The sequence below is a fragment of the Solanum tuberosum genome, unplaced genomic scaffold (genome assembly GCF_000226075.1).
Source record: "Solanum tuberosum cultivar DM 1-3 516 R44 unplaced genomic scaffold, SolTub_3.0 scf00150, whole genome shotgun sequence".
NCBI classification, from domain to species: Eukaryota; Viridiplantae; Streptophyta; class Magnoliopsida; order Solanales; family Solanaceae; genus Solanum; species Solanum tuberosum.
In genome coordinates this window covers 819,851-844,083 of record NW_006239073.1, presented here as the reverse complement: position 1 = coordinate 844,083, position 24,233 = coordinate 819,851, and the positions used below count along the sequence as shown (strand labels likewise).

The 24,233-nt window shown below is 32.5% G+C and overlaps 4 protein-coding genes across 5 annotated transcripts; 2 read left to right on the top strand and 2 right to left on the bottom strand.

Moving 5' to 3' along the window:
• Positions 1-1,180: 1,180 nt before the first annotated feature.
• On the bottom strand, positions 1,181-5,936 carry LOC102590325 (F-box/LRR-repeat protein 17-like). Its single transcript, XM_006352692.2, has 11 exons — positions 5,072-5,936; positions 4,683-4,781; positions 3,656-3,800; positions 3,392-3,576; positions 3,188-3,292; positions 2,802-2,899; positions 2,505-2,725; positions 2,360-2,426; positions 2,181-2,266; positions 1,538-1,636; positions 1,181-1,439 (listed from the first exon to the last, which is right to left on the bottom strand). Exons 1-11 carry the CDS (start codon positions 5,677-5,679, stop codon positions 1,380-1,382), a joined length of 1,773 nt encoding a protein of 590 aa, XP_006352754.1. The 5' UTR covers positions 5,680-5,936; the 3' UTR covers positions 1,181-1,379.
• A 1,247-nt stretch (positions 5,937-7,183) lies between these two features.
• Positions 7,184-8,348, bottom strand: LOC102590010 (photosystem II reaction center W protein, chloroplastic-like). Its single transcript, XM_006352691.2, has 2 exons — positions 8,149-8,348; positions 7,184-7,613 (listed from the first exon to the last, which is right to left on the bottom strand). The coding sequence occupies exons 1-2, from the start codon at positions 8,243-8,245 to the stop codon at positions 7,312-7,314; spliced, it is 399 nt and encodes a 132-aa protein (XP_006352753.1). The 5' UTR covers positions 8,246-8,348; the 3' UTR covers positions 7,184-7,311.
• Positions 8,349-14,466: 6,118 nt separating this feature from the next.
• Positions 14,467-21,423, top strand: LOC102589674 (E3 ubiquitin protein ligase DRIP2-like). Of its 2 annotated transcripts, none has more exons than XM_006352690.2 (7): positions 14,467-15,034; positions 15,805-15,904; positions 16,762-17,089; positions 17,207-17,655; positions 17,755-17,805; positions 19,746-19,818; positions 20,792-21,423. In XM_006352690.2, the coding sequence occupies exons 1-7, from the start codon at positions 14,920-14,922 to the stop codon at positions 20,975-20,977; spliced, it is 1,302 nt and encodes a 433-aa protein (XP_006352752.1). In that variant the 5' UTR covers positions 14,467-14,919; the 3' UTR covers positions 20,978-21,423. The 2 variants fall into 2 exon arrangements, with proteins under 2 accessions (XP_006352752.1, XP_015166547.1); XM_015311061.1 differs by lacking the exon at positions 20,792-21,423 and adding an exon at positions 19,962-20,752.
• Positions 21,424-23,292: 1,869 nt separating this feature from the next.
• On the top strand, positions 23,293-23,700 carry LOC107061567 (uncharacterized). Its single transcript, XM_015311007.1, has one exon. The coding sequence runs from the start codon at positions 23,293-23,295 to the stop codon at positions 23,698-23,700; it is 408 nt and encodes a 135-aa protein (XP_015166493.1).
• Positions 23,701-24,233: the final 533 nt, after the last annotated feature.

The following is a 24,233-nucleotide window of genomic DNA, read 5'->3' as shown; positions in this document are numbered from 1 at the left end:
TGTGGGGTTGAGTTCATTAAGAGAAACACGCACGCCCACAAGTTGGACATAACCAAACAATAAAACAGAGAAGCCATTTTTTTGAAAAGTGTCAACACCATGCATGTTATGTGTTTATGTACAAATTGGCATGATAGTGAAATAATTACTTTTTCATCTTCCAAAATTTATCAACCCAATTAATTTAATTACCTCTGCATGCTCAAACTACAGACAATATAACATGAAGTCCATCATTGGGCAATGGGAGTGGCATCTAATGTCGAATTAATCAACGATTAAAATGGATTGGTTATGATAAATAATAAATTTTGAAAATAGCTTAATTTTAAAAACTTACTGAAGTGAGAAGAACGTTAAATATCATATAAAACTAGATTGAATCTCCCATTGAAACCAATGTAGGAAATTCTAACACCCTCATACGTTTAAATCTGTTAATTGAAGTGTGGATATATATGACGATCTAAGAAGGTTGAAGTAATAAATGTGAGATATGTACATGGCAGCACGTGTGACTGAGTTCTGTAGCATGTACAATGGCCCATTATCATGTTCATCTGTTCCTTCCATTGCCCATCTTATACCCCTCCATGTTCATTTCCACCATTTATACATCAACTTTTATTTGAAATATATTATAAATCATTTGAGCCTCGAGATATTCAGGTACTCCCTTAATTTTATTTTATGTGACAACATTTTCTTTCTAATAAGAATGTTATCTTACTATCATTAGAAACAATTTAACTAAAATTTTCCTACTAGGACAAAGAGGGAGAATAACTTTTCAATTAGAGAAAGCCAAATAGGAACCTTGGAGCAACAATAATTTGTGATGCAGTCCTTCCCAAAACCCTACATCAAAGCAAGATGTTGAGTACGCAACTGATTCTTTTTTTTTTTATTAGAAGCCATTCTTACTCGCTAAAACGATTTTCTTGAACTTGACCAACGTTTGTTGCATGGGCAAATCGAAAATCAATATTTGTATAACTTAAAAAATTTGAAACCATCCAAGGGCTAATTAAGTTATGACAACTTAAGATGCATGCAACATTCTAAAATGAATTATCTTATATCAAGATGAAAATGCACTCACTCATTCACTCTAACTACCTATTCATTTTGATTTCCATTTGAAGAAAAGAAAGAAAACTTTTTTTTTTTTTTGTCAAAATATGACTTCTTTTTATCATAAGTTTCTAAATGGCAAGTTTTGTTTATTATTAAAGGGGAATACAGTTCGAGCAGTTTCTTTTGCTTCTTTTCTTACCTATATTGATATCACCGGAATTTGTTTTATAATTTATTCTCTAATTATGGCTCACAATAATACACTAACAATGCCAATAGGAATTAAGAGGACATGCACTGGACTAGTTTACAAGCACAGTACAGCAGCGCTTCGAAATCCTCTTATTCTTCTTATCAGTTGGCTGCAAAATAAGTAAACCATGTCACTCTTTGAATGTATGTATCTTAAAATTAGAAAGAGAAATAATTTTGTATACATAATTTCACTTTATGGTATTACCTGTGGGCTGAATAAATCCGGAACCTTGATCCTTTTAGAGCCATCAGGAAGACGTTTGCAATGAGAATGATCTTCCACAGCCATAAAATCTGTGCATACCTGCATGGAACAAAAAAAAAAGAGAATTAAATAACAAATTACTTTCGGAAACAGCCTCTCTACCCTACAAAGGTAGGGTAGGGATATGATCTGCATACATGTTACCATACCTAGACCCCTCTTGTGAGATTACACTGGTATGTTGTTAGATAAAATTGCTAAGTTGGCATGATGATGGAGCTGCTGATATGTCCTTGTTTTTTTAATCGCAGAAGAAATCTTAGATTTTTTCCAGAGAGTTTTCAGTTGTGAAAGTCCTAGTCTTAAGATTTTTTAGTTGTGGATTTCCTAGTCTTAAGGCATGTGGCTGTTGGTTGAATTCCTGTTTATTAGTAAGTTTCTGTTTCAGATTTTACTGCAATTCTGTTAGGATCTAATTGTATTTAAACAGCTCACTCAATACCAATTCCAGACTTTAATAGACCAACTTTCCTTTTCTTTGTGTTTTGTTCATCTGTTAAACATCAACAAAGGCCACACATCTATGGGATGAAGCTAAACTGAAGAGGAATTTCAGAATATGGCAAAAATGCAACTGGCTTACCTGATTCTTAAGGGTTCCAACCAATGCGTCCTGGCAACCTAATGCATGAACACATTCCAAATTGGGGCACTGGAGCAGCAATCTTTCTGTAAGGTAAAATTTTTATGTAAGTCAATTATAAAGAAAATGCTCCATTTTCCTAAAGCTCAAACACTAAAGAGGAACATCAAAGACCAGACCTGGATTCAGGTTTGTACAGGAGTTCAGGTTCAAATCGTTCAGTTCTGGGCAATTCAGATATAACGCCTGCATCAAAATTTTGGTCAGGTATAACCTGCAATTCAATGAGGAAATTTTAGAAGTAATTGAATGAAGAATTCTCACATCTAAGCCAGAGCAGCCCCATAAGCTGAGTTTCTTCAAGCAGGTATGCTTGATAATCAGTTTTTGATATATAAGGTGCTGTTTACTATTGGGAGTTCTTTGTAACTGGAGGTCATTATTTTCCTGAGTTGTTGGATTGTCTAAATCAGGATCAGATATGGTCATACCACAGTCCATGAGCTCTAGATTAGGCAACTGAGCTGCAGCAAATTGAATGCCACCTAAGAAAATCCAACACAAATTAGTGAACAACAGGTTGCTGGGTTGGATAATCACGGAAACAGATCTGAATATTACTTGAAGTGATATTTGGACAAAGAGCAAGGAGAAGTTTAGACAACGTCTCAGGAAATATGTTGCATATCATTCCAATGCCACTATCACTAATGCTGGACCTGCGACAACAAACATCAAGAGAATACAATAATCAAGATTCGTTCCACTAAATTGGCTGCTTTCAAAAAATACAATAATCAAGATGCAGGTTTCAATAAACCATAAGCTCTGCTTTGCTTTATTTTAAAGGGCTGTACTAATTTTTGTGGATCTTCGGATGTGCTTAGAAAGAATATGATAAGTAGAAGTGAAAGACAGTAGTGTGTTGATTACTCATCATTCAGTTATTTGTTATCACCCACAGAGTGGAGGAACCACAAAAAGAAAGGGGTGGAAGGGAAACATACCCACTCAAATCAAGCAACTCAAGGCTTGAGTAGCTTGAAGCGATAGCTGCAACAGATGCATCAGTTATTTCTGAACCCAGTACAAGAGATAGCATCCGTAACCCCCTGAGGTTAAAGGCAGTAAAAAACAAATACAAGCTTTATTAAAGGAAAAAAGGTAAAGAGAAATTCATAAAATGATCAAATTGGATGAACATTGCAAACCTTAGATTTGCTGCTGTTAAAGCAAGCACAACAGCATGTGTTAGGCGGATGGAGGCAATATGAATGTTCTGGAGTCTCGGGCAGCTCCTTCCAAGACCATCGACCATGAGAGTAAGATCAGTGGTGTCATTTTCTTGGTGAGAAAAATCCAGGGAAACATCCTTCAAGTTGGGGCAGTTGAAGACCTACAGGGGTAAACACACTTCAGATATAAGTTTGCTTGCACCCCAGAAAAAAAGGAGCAGAACATCATACACTACATACCATCTTAGCATGACAATAGAGATCTGAAAGTGAAAGAGTTGAAAGACTGGTTGAGCAAAGAGTAAAACCCTCAAGATTAGAGCAACCTTCCATCTTGAGATTAGTAAGACATCTTTTCTCAGCAACAAAACGACCCAACTCATCCCTGCAATATGTAGAGATTGCATTCATTTCAGCAACTAACATGTGAACCTATATTACAGAATATTAGAATAGGCCACACCTGCAAACCAGTTAGGGGACTTTAACAAAGTTACATGAAATTACCAACACCTCCGATTCAGGTGCCAAATAAATGACTATGATGGAAAAACACATATGAAGAATTACTGCATTACATTAATTCCCAAGATTCCTGCAACTATGATTTACAGACAAGTTTTTACTTAACATGAGTTGATTCAACTCAATGTATTTCTCCTTTGGCAAGCGAAAAAGAAACATAAGTGACTATTGGGGGGTGGGGGGTTACTGCATTACATTAATTCCCAAGATTCCTGCAACTATGATTTACAGACAAGTTTTTACTTAACATGAGTTGATTCAACTCAATGTATTTCTCCTTTGGCAAGCGAAAAAGAAACATAAGTGACTATTGGGGGGTGGGGGGTTACTGCATTACATTAATTCCCAAGATTCCTGCAACTATGATTTATGAAGTTTTTACCTAACTTACTCCTCCTCCCTCCCAAACTCAGAGTTGATTGAACTCAATGTATTTCTCCATTGGCTACAAGACTTATGGCAAAAAGAAACCTAGAGAAATCATGAATGTTTTACATCTGCATCTGCCATCTAGGCATATAAACAAAGCATATATTCTGAGTGTGATCGAAGAACAGTAAGTTTCTCTTGGGCATGGAAATCATAAAAACTACTGCTTATGATGCAATACTGATTTGTGGTGGGTGATGTGAAGATAGCAGATAACATAACTGCACAAAACTAACTAGAGAGAACAACAAGAAAATCCTAAGATAACATACATATATGTAAGTGTACAGCAAATTAGATATCTAAAGCATACCCAGTGATCCGATTGACTGAATTACACATAAGTATCTCCATTGAATCCAGTTTAGGACAGGAAAATGCAATGCAGGCCAACATGGTTGCATCAATGTCACTGCAATATATACACTGTCAGCAATAATCGTTCAATTGAACATTCTATCACTGCTTAGTACACTATCATTTTCCTCAAATCCAGCCTAGTAGCCCGGATAAACCTTGCATCATATACTTATTACAATTTTTTAACGATAGTTTAAGTTTGATCATAAGTAATGATGAGGCAATCTCATTGTAAATTATCAAATGTTAACAAGTTACAATTTTTTCTTTTTATGTTCTTTTGTTTTCCTTTTTAGATAGAAAACTTTAGTCCTTTATGTTTAGTTCCTGAATAGGACTAACCTTTCCAATCTTAGAGAAAGCTTAACAAGCCCTGGACATTTCTTTAACACCGACCCGACAAGTCCAATCTGGGCATTTACGGGAACCCTAAGTCTAAGCTCCACAGCAGATTTCCAGATCCTTCTAGAAGTTTCCGACCACCCCTTACAAACCCTCGCCGATGAAAGCAACGCCGGAGGCGGTAATCTCTTAAACACTTCCCATAAACAACTCGAAGGCAACGTCCCTATCCCCGATCCGGACCCAACTAGATCCGATTCGTTATCCAGATCGGAGAACTCCCCATCGTCATCAGATCCAGGTGAATCATTAACATCAACGTCATCAAATGAAAGTGCTCGCCGGAGCTGTGGGAGTACATGGCGTTGCGGCATGGGAGGTGGCGGCTGAGGACGAACAACGGGGGGTGGGGAAGCTAAGAGTGACGAATCGGGATTGGGACTGGGATTATCAATCGGATTAAGGTTCTTAGGGAAATTGCAAACATGGCCTTTTTTCGGTACACCGCATCGGCCACAACTGTAGCTACCCCGCTTCTTGCCACGCTTTGGAAGAATAACTTCGGAGATAGGAGTGGTGGTGTAGGGATGGGGATGCCGGCCCTGCATCTCGATTTCGCCGGCAATTGGCGGACCCAAAAAAAATGTACAGTCGTTATGTGAGTTCTTCCGATCAGATTTTTTTAGAGTTATATATGTATAAATTTAGGATCCGCCATTGTTAATCGGAATCTTCCCGGCGGCGACAGTGAAATGTGTAGGTAAAATTGAGGTTAGAGATGAGTTAAAATAAAAGGTGGGAGAATGGCGCGGGAGTTTTCTGTAGTTTGGCGCCTCCGCCTAATTTTTTTTCATTTTAATACAAAATAGGTGTTTTTATAGGCTGCAATTCTATTACGTACTACTACGTCTTTTAAAGGGAAGAAGAACAACATATTCCAATTTCACGTAATTTCATAAATGATAGTCAGATGAAAATAAATGAATAATGATTACAACAAATTAGTAAAGTAATCCAAGTATGAGAAAAAATAACATAAAGTAATAAAAATGTAAATGACAAGAGCATCTCGTAGAGTACAAATTACTACGGAGTACTATTGATACGAAAGGAGAAGCTATGCATGCGGCCACTTCTTTGTTAAGTTGGAGTTGCGTCATATTCTATTTAATCATCTCTCTCGAATACATATTTGATCTATTTTTTCCTCTAATAAAACTCATCAAAGTTAACTTCTCACACCTCCACACCAAGACATTCGCGCTTCTTCACTTATGGACCACCTTAGTCTCGTCTTCCTCATTCTATCCTCTAATGAGGTCACTTCATCTTGTCCCGAATATCTTTATTTCTGATTTTATCTTTCCTAATATGCCTACATATTTATCTCAGCATCCTTATTTTTACCACTTCTAACTACTGAACATGTGGGTTTTTAAAAGGAGTTGAAGAAAAATAAAACTCCTTCTCTAAATATGTAAGTGTCATCTTAGCAAAAAAGAAGCCCAAAAAAAGTTTAATTTTAGAAATGTAAGACAAAATTAGTAGTATTTGTTTCTAACTCTATTCTTATATTAAGAAAAAAAAAAAACTACTCATTCTTAAGTAGTACTCAATTCTCAATAAACATAAAAATAATAACTTAATAAATTATACATTATATTTACTTTTTACTTAAAAAAAGTGAAATAAACTAAAGCGATAGCTTTTCTGCGAAAAGGGAATATCACATGGTGAGGGAATATCATATGGTAATTTGGATGGGAATAATTTTATTGATTTAATGCTTTAGTCCTTTATTGTAGTGCATGTGTATATTGTGTTTTTTTTTTCATTCGGTACATGTGTGTATATATATATATATCAAAACATATGAAATGATCGACGAGTATTATTTGGTAAACACAACATAAAGTTGTTTGTAATTATGTTTAGTTGAATCTTAATATTATCGTTAAAAGTATTATTATTGGAAGGTAAATATAACATTGAAATCTTTGACCAAATTCAAATTAGTTAACGTCCTTGAAATTTTTTAACGTAAAATAAATGATAATTAGCAAGATGAATATTCAATAGATATATCTACAATTGAGTCATATTATACAAGTGTTTAGTTTAATTTACTCTTTATAGAATTGAAAAAAACGAATATATAGTACAATTAGCAAGTGAAGAAGAGAGGAGATGATAGATACAATTAATTAATCATGATAATTTTAGAGAATGAAGGTCAAAATTTAAAGGGACATTCCAGAATCTTCATCCTCATCAAGGCTAGAAGTGTAAACAGTGTAGAGAGACCAAACCAAACCGAAGACTCCAAAAAGGATCCAACCAAGAAGATTATTACTGAGCCCAAATGGAAGCCCAGTTCCTTCTGTGCTCATTCTTTCATCCACTAAAGCCATTGCTGTTGGGCTAATTGTTATTGTTGCTGCACATGCTGCTGCCACTAATGATCCACATATTCCTAATTTTGACTCTCCTCTTTCCATTGAACATTTCACCTTTCCCATATTCTTCCTCATGGCTGGCAACCCTGTAAAACCAAAAATGTGAAATAGTAAGCTAAGTCAATTCGAACATACTCTTTAACATAATGTAATATTATGTGTTAAGGATCAAGTCTACACAGTAACATATGTATGCTAGAGATAGAAATCAAGGTACACGTTTGGCAGGGTTTCAATTTTCATATTACTCGTGTCATGAATTTCAACCTTCGTGCATCTATAAGTCGGTATAACTAGAGAAAGAGGGAATCACAAAATTAATGCATTCCTTCCAATTAATTATACTTATCAATACGATGATATCTTAATTTAAGAAAAGAATATTAAATAAGACAATTCGATTTCCTTTTCAAAATGAAGATTTAACTAAACATTCCAAGTGATGCCGTGAATGAATTAAGTCATTGATCATACCCATTATATCTAAGAAAACTCAACTAAAATATCATAGGTCAAGAACAAATTCAAGAAAATGATCAAATCACTAGTTCTTCATATCATTACTAGACAATCACATAACGTTATTTTTCAGTTAATTTGATGGTATAAAAATGAACGTACCAAGAACAAAAGAGGGGCGGGATAGAGATGGCTTGTGCACGAGGGCCGCACGGGGGACTAAAGAGGTTGTGGTACAAGCAGAGATGCTGGTAGCCATTGTGTTTTGTTTTTTTTTTCAGTCAGAAATGAGAAATCAGAGAGCTTCTTTATCTTCAATACTAGTACAACATCTGCTACAAACACACACCTACATTTTCGTTCAAACAACCACACAACATCGATTACTTAGATTGCACCTCATCTCTTACTACCCAACAGTAATATGCCAAGTGTCCTGCCTTATTAAAAAAAAAATATAAAAAAATAATATATATATATATATATTAAATTTGTCTCTCAATAACAATCGATATTTTCTATAATAATATTTTGCTTTTATACCTAAAAGTTATTAAATAAACAACGTTGTCATAAGAAGGTTTGACATTTCCTTTGTTTCCGAATATTCTCATGATAACAGTTTTAAAATCAGTGAGAGTTCTATAGACCAATATGAGTACTCTCATTTTCCACTATTAATATATGACGATTATTGAGCATAAACGTATACTAATAACGAAAAGAAGAAAAATAAGTTGCTTGAATTATCCTAGGTAATTTATTAAAACAAAAAATAGATTGTCAATGAGAAAAACTAAACTCATATGTAGAAAATGGAGAATATTGAAAAGTATGTGAAACTATGTTTTGCACCGAGTTGTTAATCGTGACTTTGAGTACTATTGTTATTTTTATTTGCGCGATACTGAAACTTTTATATTAATAATAACAATCGCATCGTTTAATTTGAGCGACAAATTCTGGCACAATACATCTATATAATGAAGAATAATTAGAAACATGAGTTGAGCATTATATAATGGAAAATATATAATCACTTGAAAAATTTACCTAGATAGACATTTTATTTTATCATAATCTCTAAAATTTTCTACCATTTAAAAAAAATTCAAAATCCCCTCTTAGATACATTACTCCCTTCTCACTGATGCATCCATATCTCCATCTCTGATACATCACTCCTCTCTCGTTGATACATCTTTATCTCCCTCTCTGATACATCTATTCCCTCTCTGATACATCTCTATCATCTCTAAGACATCCCTTCCCTATATATCCGGATGTCATATCCCCTCTCTGATACATCATTTCCCTCTCGGATACATCCTATCCGGATGTCCTATCCCCTCTCTGATACATCCCTCCCTTCTCTGATACATCCCTCTCTTATATATCCGGATGTCCTATTCCCTCTTTGATACATCACACCCTTTTCGGATACAACCCTCCCCTATGTATTTGGAGGTTTGCTGATGCATTCGGAATCTAATAAATTTTATAAGATTCTTGTAATTTGAAAAATAGTAGATAAATAATGTAATTAACTCTTAACACTATAAAATTTATGTAAATTATACAAATTATACTGTATTGCAAAATTTTAAAGATAGTTCAACATCATTCTTTACTTTTGAGTAATGGTGAGCAACACATAATTTTAATTAGCTGGTTACTAAAACTTCTTAGGACAAAGAACTTCCCTATCTGCTATATGATATATTTTTAAAAAAATATCTGTCTATATATCTAAATTTGATAGATTTTCCTCGACACAATTAACAGAAATTTCACGAATTTCTTGATGGTAGAGTTTGTGATGTCTTATTATAGAAACTATCTAATTGTACAAACATTCACATCATACTTATTAAATATTTCAATAGTTTAAAATAATGACACTTATCTTACTGATTAATAATTTCATACAAGGTTTTTAAGTCAGATACAATCTTGATACATGTTTTTTGCTACCAGATTCACTGAAATAGGGAGAGAGACGAGCAAAAATAAGAGGCAAACAAGCGAAATTTGTCTATGTATTTCATATACATGTGAATCACACTAGATGTATACTAGATAGATATATTTGGTGTGATTCGCATGTATCCAGGATACTAGATACGTGAACGAGATGAGAGAGAGGTGAGTGAGATTTGTCTACGTGTCTCGATACATGTGATTTCACTTGGATATACACTATACTTAAAACAAATTATACGTAATACCCTATGCATTTTGAGATAGATATATTTGGACGCACCAAAATCTGGAAGATTCATAAATTGCAAACTAGCGTGTATATAGTAATTAGTTTCTAAACTAGTGAAAGTTCTGTAAGTTACCATTAAATATTGGTGTTATGCTGTCAATGGGCCTAAGAGAGAATGTTAGACTATTTATTAATTTATGTGTGACTCAATTAATATATTTAAAGCTCATAATTAATTTTTAATAAAAAATAAATATCATCTATTACATCAGGTACGTCCATCATCAGTTACTTGATGGACGTACCTGATTAAGCTCAGGCTTCTATAAATTGATCCTTACTTCTTCATTAGGGTTATAACATATTCTTTTCATTTTTTCATCACTAACGGCGGCCAGGGCAAGGTGGTGACCAAATTTTCAACCAAGGATTTTGCTAAGTTCTTATCACCAGGTATGCTTTCTATGAAAAATTCTATATGAGATTATCATGTTCGAGATGCTGATTTGTACGTTGAATATATGTGATAATTTAAACGTTTGTGTTTGAAGTATATGTTTTTTTTTTCAACTATGAGATTTAACTGAAGAAAGAGAATATGTTTTTTTTGATATCTTTGTGAATAAAAATTCAGATGAAAGTTTTTCTTAGATCAAAATTATTAACTGAGAAAAAGTAATCAAATAAACTTCTCCAAAGGCTCCAAAGAAATCATTCTAATAAATTTATGATAGGTGCACCACCAGTCAATCTAGTAATCCTCTATATATTTACCACATCATGCTAAATAGAAAAATAGCTAGCCATTAAGATTATCATCCAACACAATTAATTACTGAGATACGATCTAATTCATTTATTTTGTTTTTCGCTTAGTCTATTACTTAACGAGTTATTATTTAAAATAAATTTATAACTAATATTTCTATTTTTACTTTACTTTATTTAATTTCAAAATAATTTGTTTTAGCAGATTAATTTTTTTTCAACCCATTTGATATGAAATTTAAGTAATTGATTTATCTTTTTAAACACTTGAGAGAGCAATGTTAATTAGTTGTTGGTGCATATATACTTTTTGTCACTTTATTTGATCAGAACACACCATTCAAATCAATATTCACTATTTATTTTTAACTATCCTTTTTTTTAAAAAATATATGCTTTTGTGATGATTATAATCACTTGCTACTCCTTTTTTATATATGTAAATTTCAAGTATGATTCATTTAGAATATCACGCTACTTATAGAAAAATAGTAAATGTTCTTTTTAAGTATAAACTAAAAAACACTTTTAAAATGTCCATTTTAGGTAACTTATTGAAATTCATTAATAATTTTCATTTTACATTTTGAATGAGCAAATTTTTTAGATCTTTTTTTCAAGAAACTATTTCAGATATTTTTTCTATTAATATATTTTGTTACCTTAATATATATTATAGATATTTTCACACGTGTTTAAGCCACATAAATTTTATTATATGTATAGCCCTCATAATTGTATTCAATCAATTTTTTCTCATTATTGAATCATACATCTTTCTTGTTATTATATTTAATATAAAGTAATTTTATCTATTGAATTAAGGTCAAGATATACGTTTATATACTCTTATATCTTCAAATAAAAACCTATAACAAATCAAATATAAATATATTTTTTTTCTTGAATGAGGACTGGGAATTCTTAGCTAATGTTTTGACCATATATTAAATTTATCTTCAAATATTTTTTAAATCATGAATTTCGAATTAGTTTTTTAGTTCATAAATCTTCAACCTTTTTTCACAAATAATATATATATATATATATATATATATATAGATGACGAGACAACACGAAGTCTAAAAGAGTTCATGGAAACCGCTTCTTCTAGTTCAAGTCCCAAAAACATAATTTCAAAAACTCATACATCATTCTTATGTATGTTTTAAGTTGGGGGTGTTCAAAATTGAGTAAATTTTGGGTTTAGCAAACATAAAGATCATATTTGTATAATATATCTATAATTTGTATAATTGCGCGCCATAACAAATTTTATGTTTGCTATGGAGCATCAGATTTGTATAAATCGCAGACAAAACATTCGTTTGTATAAAAGCGCAACGATTGTATATGTATATCAGTTAGATAATTGTATATATGTAACTACTATGTATATGTATCAATGATTGTGTTTGTATATCTGCATAAAATTTGTATTTGTATACAATTGAATCGAAATAAAATATTTGTATATCAAATCTCTCTATATCTCGCTTTATACAACACAAATTATAAATTGTAATTTGTATAATTTGTGTTTGTATAAAGCGAGAAAGAGAGAAAAACAAAAGAAGGCTGGTAGGGAAAGATCTGTATGTATATAATTATAAGTCTATATGACGAAAATATATGTATTTGTATGTGTATATAGAGTTTTTTCTCGCATTATACAAACACAAACACAATTTATACATTTGTGTTTGTATAAAAGTGAGAGAGGCGAGGGAGAGTGGTGAGCAATAATTCTAGGGAGAGAGGCGAATGGCAAGTGTTTGCTACATATTAGAATTAAATGAAACTGTGGTTATAACATTTAATTTGAGTTAATAGTTTGCTATTTTATACAATTTTCCCTTCAAAATTTGGGTAAAAAAGGAATCAACTCAAAAATAAAACCAAATTGATTAAATAAATCAATTTTTTGGGGTTTTGTTTGATTTGATTTTACATTTTTAAAATCAATAATGTTTTGTTTGAGTTTGATTTTGTTAATTTTTTTAAGAAATAACCGAATCAAACCGACAAATTATATACATATTTTTTTATAATTATTTATATATATAATATAATATAATATAATATAATATTATTTTTACGATAATTTTTTAATAACTTTTATATATTATCATTAAAATTTAATTACAATTTATTAAAAAGGCCAAAGAGGATGGCAATATATTGTTGGTTTCATGTAGTGCATGATAATTTTTGGCGGGACTAAAAATGTCATTGTCTTTTTCTTGTCCCACCAAGAACTGTTATAGACAATCATTTACATAAAATCAATAAAACAAATACTTTTGTCTTGAGGTTTTTGCCTTATAAATAAATTATAACTAAATTTTGAAATATATATAAGATATTAATTTTTTTTAATAAAAAAAAATATATTATGTATGTAGAATTATAAAATATACGCATATAATTTATTCATTCCGTTCGATTTTTGAAACAAAATCAAAATCAAATCAAAGTTTATCATTTTTTAAAAATGTAAAAATAAAACTAAACTAAACCCAAATAAAATGAATTTATTTAATCGATTTGGTTTGATTTTTCGATTTGGACCAATTTTTATTCAATTGTGAACACCCTAATTCTAAGTATGATTCATTTACAATATTTCGATACTTATAAAAAAATATTAAATGTCCACATTAAGTACTAATTAAAAAATACTTAAAAATTATCTACTTTAGGTAACCTATTGAAATCATCAACTGCTCGTCTTATAATTTTATTTTATCTTTTTACATTTTTGAATGAGTAAATATTTGGCGTTTGTTCATTTCAATCTTTTTGAAATGTTGTAAAAGATTTTCGAAAACGTATTTGTTTAAGCCTCTTATTTGTTAAAAAACAATCAGGAAAATTGTTTTTTTTTTTTTATAAAAAAAATATATCATGTTGCCTCTATATATATTATATATATTTTTCACACGTATCACAATCGTATTCAACAAAAAAACTCTCATTAGATCATATATCTTCCTTGATTTATTTAAAATATTGAAATAATTTTATCTACTGAGTTAAGGACAAGGTATATAAATATATATACTCAAGTATCTTCAAATAAAAGTTATAACAAACCAAATATAATTATCTAATATTTTTTCTTAAACAAGGATCAATTTTTTAGCTACTATTTGACCAAATTTTAAAAATCTATCTTCAATTATCTATTTGTCTTAGTCAATTTCTTTTTTCACAAATGAAATATATAAATTTAAGTTCCAAAAATACAACAAAAATTTATAACCTGCCGAAACCTTAGCTAATTAACATGCAGACATATAATTAGATTTTTCATTTAATATGCCGTCACCTATTTTAATCTCTATTCACAATCGACGCACCTTATTCTTTTTAGAACAAAATACTTATAATATAATTTCCTAAAAGAATACTATAAAAGTAAAACCGTAAAAATAGAAAAAGAGTAGTAGTAATAAGTATATAGCAGTGTGTCCGTAATATTAAAGAAGTAGGGAAAAAGTATTCTGTTTAGTTCACGCCATTGTGAAGTCGAAGCCTTTTCTCTCGATTTCAACTCCCAAAAAAACCCACAAGAAGAAGAAGAAGATCATCGACGACCTTAATCCGCCACCCCACCCACCCTACCTGTTCTACCCCCAATCTATCACCGACCCACGTTCCCTTTTCCCAAATCAAATCGACCCATTTGCTCAAATTTCAATCTTTTTGACCCAGATTCACACTTGTCCTTTTCTGTTGTGTTGTATTAATTGCAGAGGGAGTATTGTTTGATGATTGTTGGTTCTGTTTTTGGGTTTAATGCATATAAACAAAGGGGGGAAATCAATGGACGTAAATTCCGTTGTGTTCATGAGGTGTTTGTAGCATGCACTGATTGAGTTACGTGGGGTTTGAAGGTATAAAGAGGGCTGAATTGGATTTCATTCAAACTCGACTGTTGGAAAGTGGAAATGCCGAATCAAGTGGTGAAAGTGAAGAGGGAGAAAATTGCGGCATGCATTACATGCCCTCTTTGTCATAAGCTATTCAGAGATGCTACTACTATTTCTGAATGTCTTCATACGTGTAAGTCCCTTTCTCTCTATCTGTTTCTATGGCTTTTGGTCAATGTCAGCTATTCGAATTTTGAATTTTCGATCTGGGTTTGCTTTATTTGGTATCAGTTTAGCAGGATTCATGCGTTCCAACATCTGGGTGTTTTAAGAGAATTGTGTATACAATTACCTCTTTGTCTGTAGAGTATTTGAATGATTATATCGTTGTTTGCACATTTGGTCAATATCTTGGTTTTATCAACTAAGTGGAACGAGTCTTCTGTTTGATTGATTTCATTTAAATGGGTTTCGCGTATTTACTCAGTGGTAGATGAATTAAATCAGCAGTTTCTGATTTATATGGAAATTTCCTGTTCAAGATATTTGCTAGATGCTGTTCTCACAGAAGTGGCAGATGCTTGGTTCATCATGGATAATTGAGCTGCAATGAGATGTGGTCAAGTGGCACATGACTTATTTTCATGCTATATATATCTCTTGAAAGGGTTCATTTGGAAAATTCTAATAAAATGTATGTGTCATTTATGGAATCATTTCTAGAAAATTATTTTTTTTGTGATCATATTGCGAGGAGCATGCTTTGATTTCCCTAAACAGTGTATATTGTCGTATGAAACCACATGTTTTGATAAATGAATTAAACTTCCTTACATTCTTTTCATTGCTCTTAAGCAGAAAATCTCTGCATTTTGGTTTGGGCAATACTGACACTAGCTTCTGTTGTTTCAAGAAAAGATGAGCTTTCCTTCTGTGCTAATATTGTTTCTGGAATTCATCCAGTTTGCAGGAAATGCATCTATAAGAAACTCTCTGATGAAGAAACTGAATGCTGTCCAATATGCAATATTGACTTGGGATGTGTCCCATTAGAGAAATTGAGGTCATATATTTTTACTATCGCTCGTTTCATTTTTTCTGTTAATCCGAACGTCCAAAGGTGTGCTTAAGTGTCAATTGACATATTGATGTAGATAGTTCTAGTTTTGCTTTTGCGTTTTGTTCAACCACATGGAATCTCTAGCAACATATTACACTTTTGATTGACTTCCTTCTGTAGTTCTGTTAGCCTATTAAATTTAACAACATGGAGTGTACTGCATGTTCAGCTCCAGACTGCCTTGTTCTGTTGTCCCTCTGAAGTTTGATATGCAACAAGAAGTTAGAGGCGTCTTGTGTGAAAGATATCAGGTGGCAATTTTAGCTGTATAGATTCTTAATGATTATTTAGTTAGAGAGGCCAAATGCCTGGCTATGCATGTAATACCTTCTTACTTTCCTGCTTCTTACTTTTTATTGACCTAACATCAATCAATGATGAATCTGAGAGCAACACGTTATGCTCACTGGAGGTTGAAATTTCTATTAAGTATTGAGATTTTCCCACTTTTTCCCACCACAGTTGCTTAACATAGTCCATCTCCAAATAAGCAAGACTACAAGTCGTTCATCGATATTTCACATATATGAGTTAGGATCTGAAGAATGCTGAGCAGAGATCACAGTGCAGTGCTAAGCAGGATTGTCACAATTGAGTTAGGATTTCACTAAGAATACTGAGTAGAAAATAGAAATCACAGTACTCTTCCATGTTTGTGCTTTGTAGCTATGATTTACTAGCAGGTTATAACTGAACACAAGGCAAAATTTTGTATTCACTTTAAAAGTAGATATGTGATAATTTTATTATCTGACATACCCCACATGTTAATCTATCTTTCCTGTTTCTTCTCATTTCAGGCCAGATCATAATCTGCAAGATATTAGAGCAAAGATATTCCCTTACAAGAGGCAAAAGGTGCAGGCACCTGAAGTTGTGCCTTCAGTTACCCCTCCAATCAGGAGAAAAGAGAGATCATTATCATCACTAGTGGTCAGTACTCCAAGAGTATCAACACAGACTGGAACAACAGGAAGGAGATCGAAATCAGTGGCAAGAAAAGCATTACGAGGCTCCACATTTTCTGTTGAGAAACCTGTCAGAAAAGAGGGAAGTTCTGGAGAAGATCAGCTGGATAGCGCTAGTTCACCTGAGACTTTGAACAAGTTCACTCAGAACATTAGGCAGGTAAAGTCATATTCTTTGATGGTGGTGTGGTGCCTCATCTTAGGCTTCCTTGAAATCTTTTTTGTGGTTGATGTCAAGCATATATAGGTAGTACACTTAATCATGCCTCTTTTGCAGAACTCTTCCAGTGCTGAGCTATTTGGCCAACCCACACCTGATAACGAAACAGAGAATGGCATGGATCTGTGGGAAGGTCAAGTTGATTTGTGGAAACCTTTGAACTGTTTGGTGGAAGCAGCAAACCGGAGCAAGTCTGCGAAGTTTACTTCCCCAGGTTCTACTGCCAAATCTGAATATCTGCATTCCCTTGACAATGAGGCTCATGTCCGTAAAAATAAAGTGAAAAAACATGGACTGGAAACCAAAGTCCAGGATAACAAGAATAACAGTGGACCTGCTCATTTGGGGTCAGATAAACCTAAAAAGATGCGGAGAAATAGCCAAAAGAAGGCATCAGAATCTGGTGGATTTAGTATTTCACCACAAACTGTGCTGGATGCAATCGCTACCAAATGTGAAAGGAGGAATAATCCAATTTGGTTCTCGTTAGTGGCCTCTGAAGATCGGTAAGAATCTGCCTTATCTTGTAGATTTTGTTATAAAAAAATATCTTTTCTGAGAAAGAAGTTGTATTTCTAAATGTTTCTACTCCGATTTTTTTTCAGGGAGGGCGATGCACCATTGCCCCAGATTTCTGCAGGTTACTTGAGAATAAAGTAAGCTTATTTGTGATATCATTCCAGACTTGTTGTGAAACAATTTATCTTGAGATGCTGTTTCTGTCTAGGCTTAGCATTCTTAGTTATGCTCCAATTATCGGAATGAATTGCACAAAGAATGTCTATAGCTGCAGGAGTAGATACTTAAAGCCTTGATATCTTTTGCACCAACTATGTGTTAAGAGGGTGGAGAGGGGGTCACATACCATTTCTTCTTTCGAATTTTGAATGTAGACACTACTGGTCTCTTTTGGTTGTAACTATGACATCAGCAATTTCTTCTAGTCCCAAGAAAGGAATAAGAACTAATAACTGCACGTAGTCTTGTTCCAAGGGTACGGAGACTAGATTTATATTGGCAAAGCTTTAAAACTGAGTATATTTATATGCCATGAGGACTAGGTTAGCATTTGATTTAATCCATTAAATTTGAGCATTTAACAAGCTGATCTACACACATTTTGGAATGGTAGGCATGCATCAGGTGGGATCAAATTGCAGGTGTACCACAAAGACTAGGAAAGAAAGATATAACCTAGATTAAAGTTGCAAGCATTTTGAATTGAAAATTGATACTAAGTTACTAACTCTCGTTGTTAATTGCTAAATATTGGACTAACGAGTTCTGATAGTAAGAGGCGTCATGATCCAGTCTTATCTGTTCTCTTGTGATGAGTTGGGATTAAAGTTGTCTAAAGAAGTAAAATCCTGTATCATATTTAGGGTCCTGGAATCTTCTACCATATAAACCAGTACACATTTAGTTGCTAGTAAATATTTGTACATGTCTTCCAACCTTTCTATTTCCTTTTATCATGGTCTCTGATAATTGATTGTTGTCTAATTCTGCTTATTGTGGTCTTTTACCACTGCTGTTTGATGTCTTCTCCAACGCATCTTCATTTACTATTGGTTGGTTGACCTCTTTCTTGTAGCATGATATCATATGAGGGAATTTCTCATCCTGTCAAGGATGATTCTCTCCAATGAGTTAGACAGCTTCTTCTGTTCCATTGATTGATCCTGTTTGTCTATTTGAAGCTAACTCGTACTATCTTTCCCTTACTTGAAGGATTTTTTTGAACCATTAAGAAGCTGGTTTATCCTTTCAGCATAAGTGGTTTAGGACAGTGTTCTGTAATAATGCAACTAGTTAAGTCAAATTCCTGTTGTTCAACCTACAAAATTTGCTTGAGTGCAAGGTAAAAGATACATGGATGTGACTACAATGGTGCTTCTTGGTAGAACTGATCAAGGGGGACTGAGCCACTCAACTAACACCATAAGCTTCTCCTCTTTGTTCCGTTAGGGATAAGCTGAGATGGCATATCTGTGTCTCTGAGGCTCCTTGGACGACCTTGAAGATTTATAGCTGTATACTGCATGCTGTTTTGCAAACATTTTTAACCATTGAGCTTTTGGCTTTGGCGATCCTTTTTTCCCCTTCACTTGTTATATAGCAACTAAAGTATTGCCTCTTTAGAAATATCTCACATATAATTTCTTACTTACACTATCTCTCCAATGTTGCCATGTATTGGTAATCTTCTCAACATATTATTGTCTCAGTTTTTGAATTTGAAAATATTGAATGGGATGTAATACTAATAATCCACCTTTTACCAATTTCTTCTGGTATTATGAGTACCACCATCAATCCATTCTGATTTTCTATTGTTTGGTTGGTCTTTGTTGAGATTGAGAGGGGAGGGGCTATAGGAAGGTCAAGGGAAAAGTAGAAAAACTAATTAACCGGAAAAAATGGATTATTTTGTGAAAAGAACTTTTGGTCCTATAAAAAGCGGAGCACTAAAATTAAGATTAATTTGTCTGCTAATAGAAGGATACAGGCACTAGTTTAGCGTTTTGAGAGTGTTTGGACATTTTCCTTGATAGTATTGATAATGGTATTCATGTTCTGTTTCATTCTGTTGCAGGAATGGCAATGTTCCTGTTTCTTACATCCAAAAGTATCTGATGAAGAAGTTAGATCTTATCAGTGAAGATGAGGTATTTTGTTGCTCTTTGGCTGTCATTTAGCACTTAGAGAATGTTGTCAACATTTATGCACTAAACAATCCAACATTATTCTGGTTAAAGTTCAAATTTAATATGGAGAGGGGTGATTTTTTTGTAATTCTTTGTCCTGTTAGGTGTGATTTTGGTCTAGTTGGTTTTGGTCCTTTTGGAAGTAGGGAGTAACATGTCTTACGTGATGTCCAAAGGGAATATGTGGCATCTGCGAGTAAGTTATTTTTCAGATATACTGTTTATTTTCTTTCGAATTCAGAAGCGAAAAAAGCTGTAAAGAAGTGTAGAAGTTGGCGAAAAACAGCATTTTGTGTTACACCATACATAACAAAATTAGTAATCCGTGTTAGTTTTAATATTGGAAGAAGGTAGCGGTTTCAAGCGATTTATACAAATGGAAGCTGGACTATATCAAGTCGTTAATGAGTTTGTACTAGAAAAGATCTGCACAGCTTTAATTAGTTTTGGTTCTAGGGTCTATCAGTGACTGGGTTTTTCTAAAGGTTTATTGTATTTCAGAACAAGTGAACATGAAGTCAAGCAGGTGAGTTTCAGGGTGTTGTGTTTTTATGATGTGGGTGTTATCCTGGGAAGCATCTGTAAGTGACAACTGTGACTGATACCATTTGTCTTTCTTGGAAGTAAACTAACTGTTTCACCTTGTATCCTTCAAAGGAGGGAAAGTGAGATTGTTGCACCCAAGGGTGTGGACTGGTTGTCAATGAAGTGGGTGATTTCTTCCCATCTGCCTAAGCTTTAGTGGGCAGAATTACCTGGTATCTGTGCTGGTGGGAGGTAACAGGTACTCGGTGGAATAGTCGAGGCAGACACTGCCAACATCTAAAAATGAAAGAAAGAAGAGAGACTGTTATCCTCGAGTAATTCCAATGTAAAAAACATATCATGATGGTTCCAATTTTATACTCTGCTGACTGTTTATGTTGTTTTGTAGGTTGAAATTAGATGTATGGGCCAGTTGATAGCCCCCACTTTGCAAGTGAATACTTTGGTAGATATGTGGCTTGAAACTACTACACCAGAAAGCGTGCCAGTTATTACTGGTTCATCAGCGAAGGATTTTGTGATGGTGCTGTCATATGCTCATAAGGTCCCGGTCCCTGTCCATCCAGCTTCTTGAGTTGTCCTTTCTGCCTTCAACAATCCATGTAATATCTGGCATAAGTTGAAGTATTAGCCGATAATGTGTCCCATTATAAGATCATAAGTTATTTTACAACTTCTGCTGCTGGAATTGTCACAAATCATCAGCAAATGAGCAAAATGCCCTTTGACAGGGTGCTGAACAACTGAAGCTTACCTCTTCTTGCTTTCGTCGAGCTACTTTGCGTTTCTCTGATGTTGTATGGTTGTACACTACCTTGTACTTTCACAAGGGATGAATTTTTGAGAGAATTTTCATTAAACTACCAAGATTCATGGTAGCATGTTCTTAGGTCAAAACTATTATGTGTGTTTTCTCAGTTTGCCCTTGTTTGGGCTTGTCTGTTGCATGCTTAAGAAATAGGTAGTGGATATGATACTTTGATTTCACAATTTAGAAAGTGCAACAAGTTAAACAGTATAGATTTATTTCAAGTGAAAATTTTACAACTTTATAAGTATTACCTTTTGTATTTTCTTTTTGCTCTATACTACACAACTTTTGGATTTCAAGTTCTTTTCATATATCTTTTTGTTGTCTCAACTAAGACTAGGATTAATGAAAGTAAAATAGTATCATCAAGGCTGATATTAAATGACTATCTAAACTACTACCTTACCTTGTTGGTGTTCGATAAAAAAGGCTAATAAATGATTGAACAATTATGCAATATTAGTAGGTGAGTTGTTATGCATGCAATAAACAAGAATGTGGGAATCGTTATGATTTGAGTGGGATAACTTAATTGTAATTTTCCTAATTAGTATACTCGTTTTGGTTTTAATATTTTATAATTCTTTTCACATTAAATACACTTGAAAATAATTGCTACACCATATGATGTTATCATGGCTTTTTACTAAAACGAGGTCATATTTCAAATTTAATCTTCACTCATAGATTTTGGAAGTTATTTTTAAATTTTTTCCCTAAATATCTATTTGATCATAAATTATTTTTTGAGATTTAATCATAAACTTTTGAGAGTGGTTTTTTAAAAAAGTTCCTTAAATATCTATTTCAATCTTAAAGTTTTGATCTTCATCCATAGATTTGGAGCAGTTTTTTGAAAATTTCCTCAAGTAAAATTTGATCATAAAAACTAGTCTTCACTCATAAATTTTGGGAGTTATTTATTTTTTAAAAATCTTAAATATTTATCTCCATATAGATTTTGTAAGTAAATATTTGTTTGACCATAAATTTTAAAAGTAATTTATTTATTTTTAAAAAAATTGATCATAAATTTTGGAAAGTGGGTTTTAAAGATTTTTTTTAAATGTTTGTTTGACCATAAAATTAAATTTGATCAGATTTAAAAATTATGATCTTCAATTACAGATTTTGATAATAGTTTTTGAAATTCAATCTTAAAAATAAGTAATTTTTAAAACAATTTTCTTGAATATCTCTTTGGTCATAAAGTAAAGTATCATAAAAAAATTAATCTTCCGTCATAGATTTTGAAAGTTGCTTTAAAAAAAAATCTCTAAATATGTGTTTGATCATAAAAAAATCTGATCTTCAATCATAAATTTTGTGAGTAAATTTTTTTTAAAAATCTTAAATATTTATTTGTCCATGAAATAAAATTCAATCTTAAAGTTCTAATCATCAGTCATAGATTTTGAGTAGTTTTCAATTTTTTTCCCTTAAATATCGATAAGGTCATGAAGTAAAATTTGATCATAACAAATTGGTCTTCACTCATAAATTTTGGAAGTAATTTTAAAAAAATTTCCTTTTAAATATCCATTTTTGGACATGAAATAAAAAATTTTTGATCATAAAAATCTGGTCCAGTCATACATTTTGGGAGAAGTTATTAAAATATTGACCTCAAATATATATTTGATCATGAAGTCAAATTTGATAATTAAAAATTGATCTTTAGTCATAGATTTTGAGAGTACTTTTTAAAGTTTTTCCTTAAATTATCATTTTGACCATCAAGTAAAATCTGGTCAATAAAAATAAATTGATCTTCAATTATAGATTTTGGAGTAGTATTTAAATATTTATTTGACTGTGAAACAAAATATTAATTTTAGTCAAAGATTTTGAGAAAAGTTTTTCCTTAAATGTCTTTTTGACCATGAAGTAAAATTTCATTATAAAAACTTAGGGATCTTTAGTCTTAAAAATATATGTCATACTTTTTTTTTTTCAATAAATTTGATAGAAGTACAGTTTCAATGGCAGAGAAAAATCACAAATTAAGAGTTAATTTGATCTCAAAGAACATAAGAAAACTAGTATACAAGGGACAAGAAATAAGAAGAATATTTCAAATGAATGATGAGGTTGAAGTTGGAAGTGAAGAAAAAGGGTATTTAGGTTCTTACTACAAAGCAACTATTCTTTACCCTGTTGGCACTTGTAGTGATTACAGAGTCAAGTACAAGACTCTCGTGAGTGATAATGATCAAACCACGCCACTAGAGTGGTTTATACGTGCCTCTGAGCTCCGTCCTGTTCCACCTGAAATTCCACGTGAAACAAAGCCAATGGAAACCTACGATATCGTTGATGTGTATGACAATGAGGGCTGGTGGATTGGGGTCATAACTGCCAAAGTTGAACAAGAGTATCGTGTCTATTTTCCTACTACAAAGCAGGAGATTGTATATTCTGCTTATAAGTTGAGGTTTCATCAAGAATGGTCTGATGGCGACTGGAAATTTCCTTCACTTGGTTAAGGATACAATATTGTTGTTTTTTTACTTCATTCTGTCATTCTAGTGTGCTATGAATTTACTTAGATCATTTCAAGTTTAATTTAGTCCGCAACATATTATGTATGCTGATCATCCAATATATTTCAATAAAAGATTTTGGGAGTAATTTTAGTCTTCAAATATTTTTCAAGTTTTCGAATTTTTGAACTTTCACTAACAAAAAACTTTTAATCTTTTAATCCAATAAAATTCTATGTCCAAACACAACTTCACATGTTAAAATATCATAAATATAGTTAATTACATGTTTAAATATTAGTGATAATCAATTATTACATTGAGTAAATGGAGAGTTTATATGTTCAAAGGAGGATTGTTTACTCTTTCAGATTTTAATGGAGGTTCATTGCATAAATTTAATATTGTTAAAGTTGTTCTCTTTTATCTATTTTAGCCCTTTGAAACCTTCAAATAGTATTTAATTTAAAATTTTAAGATGTCTTTTGGTATTACTCTATTTTTATCTATTCATTTTTTTTTTGTTTCATGAAACT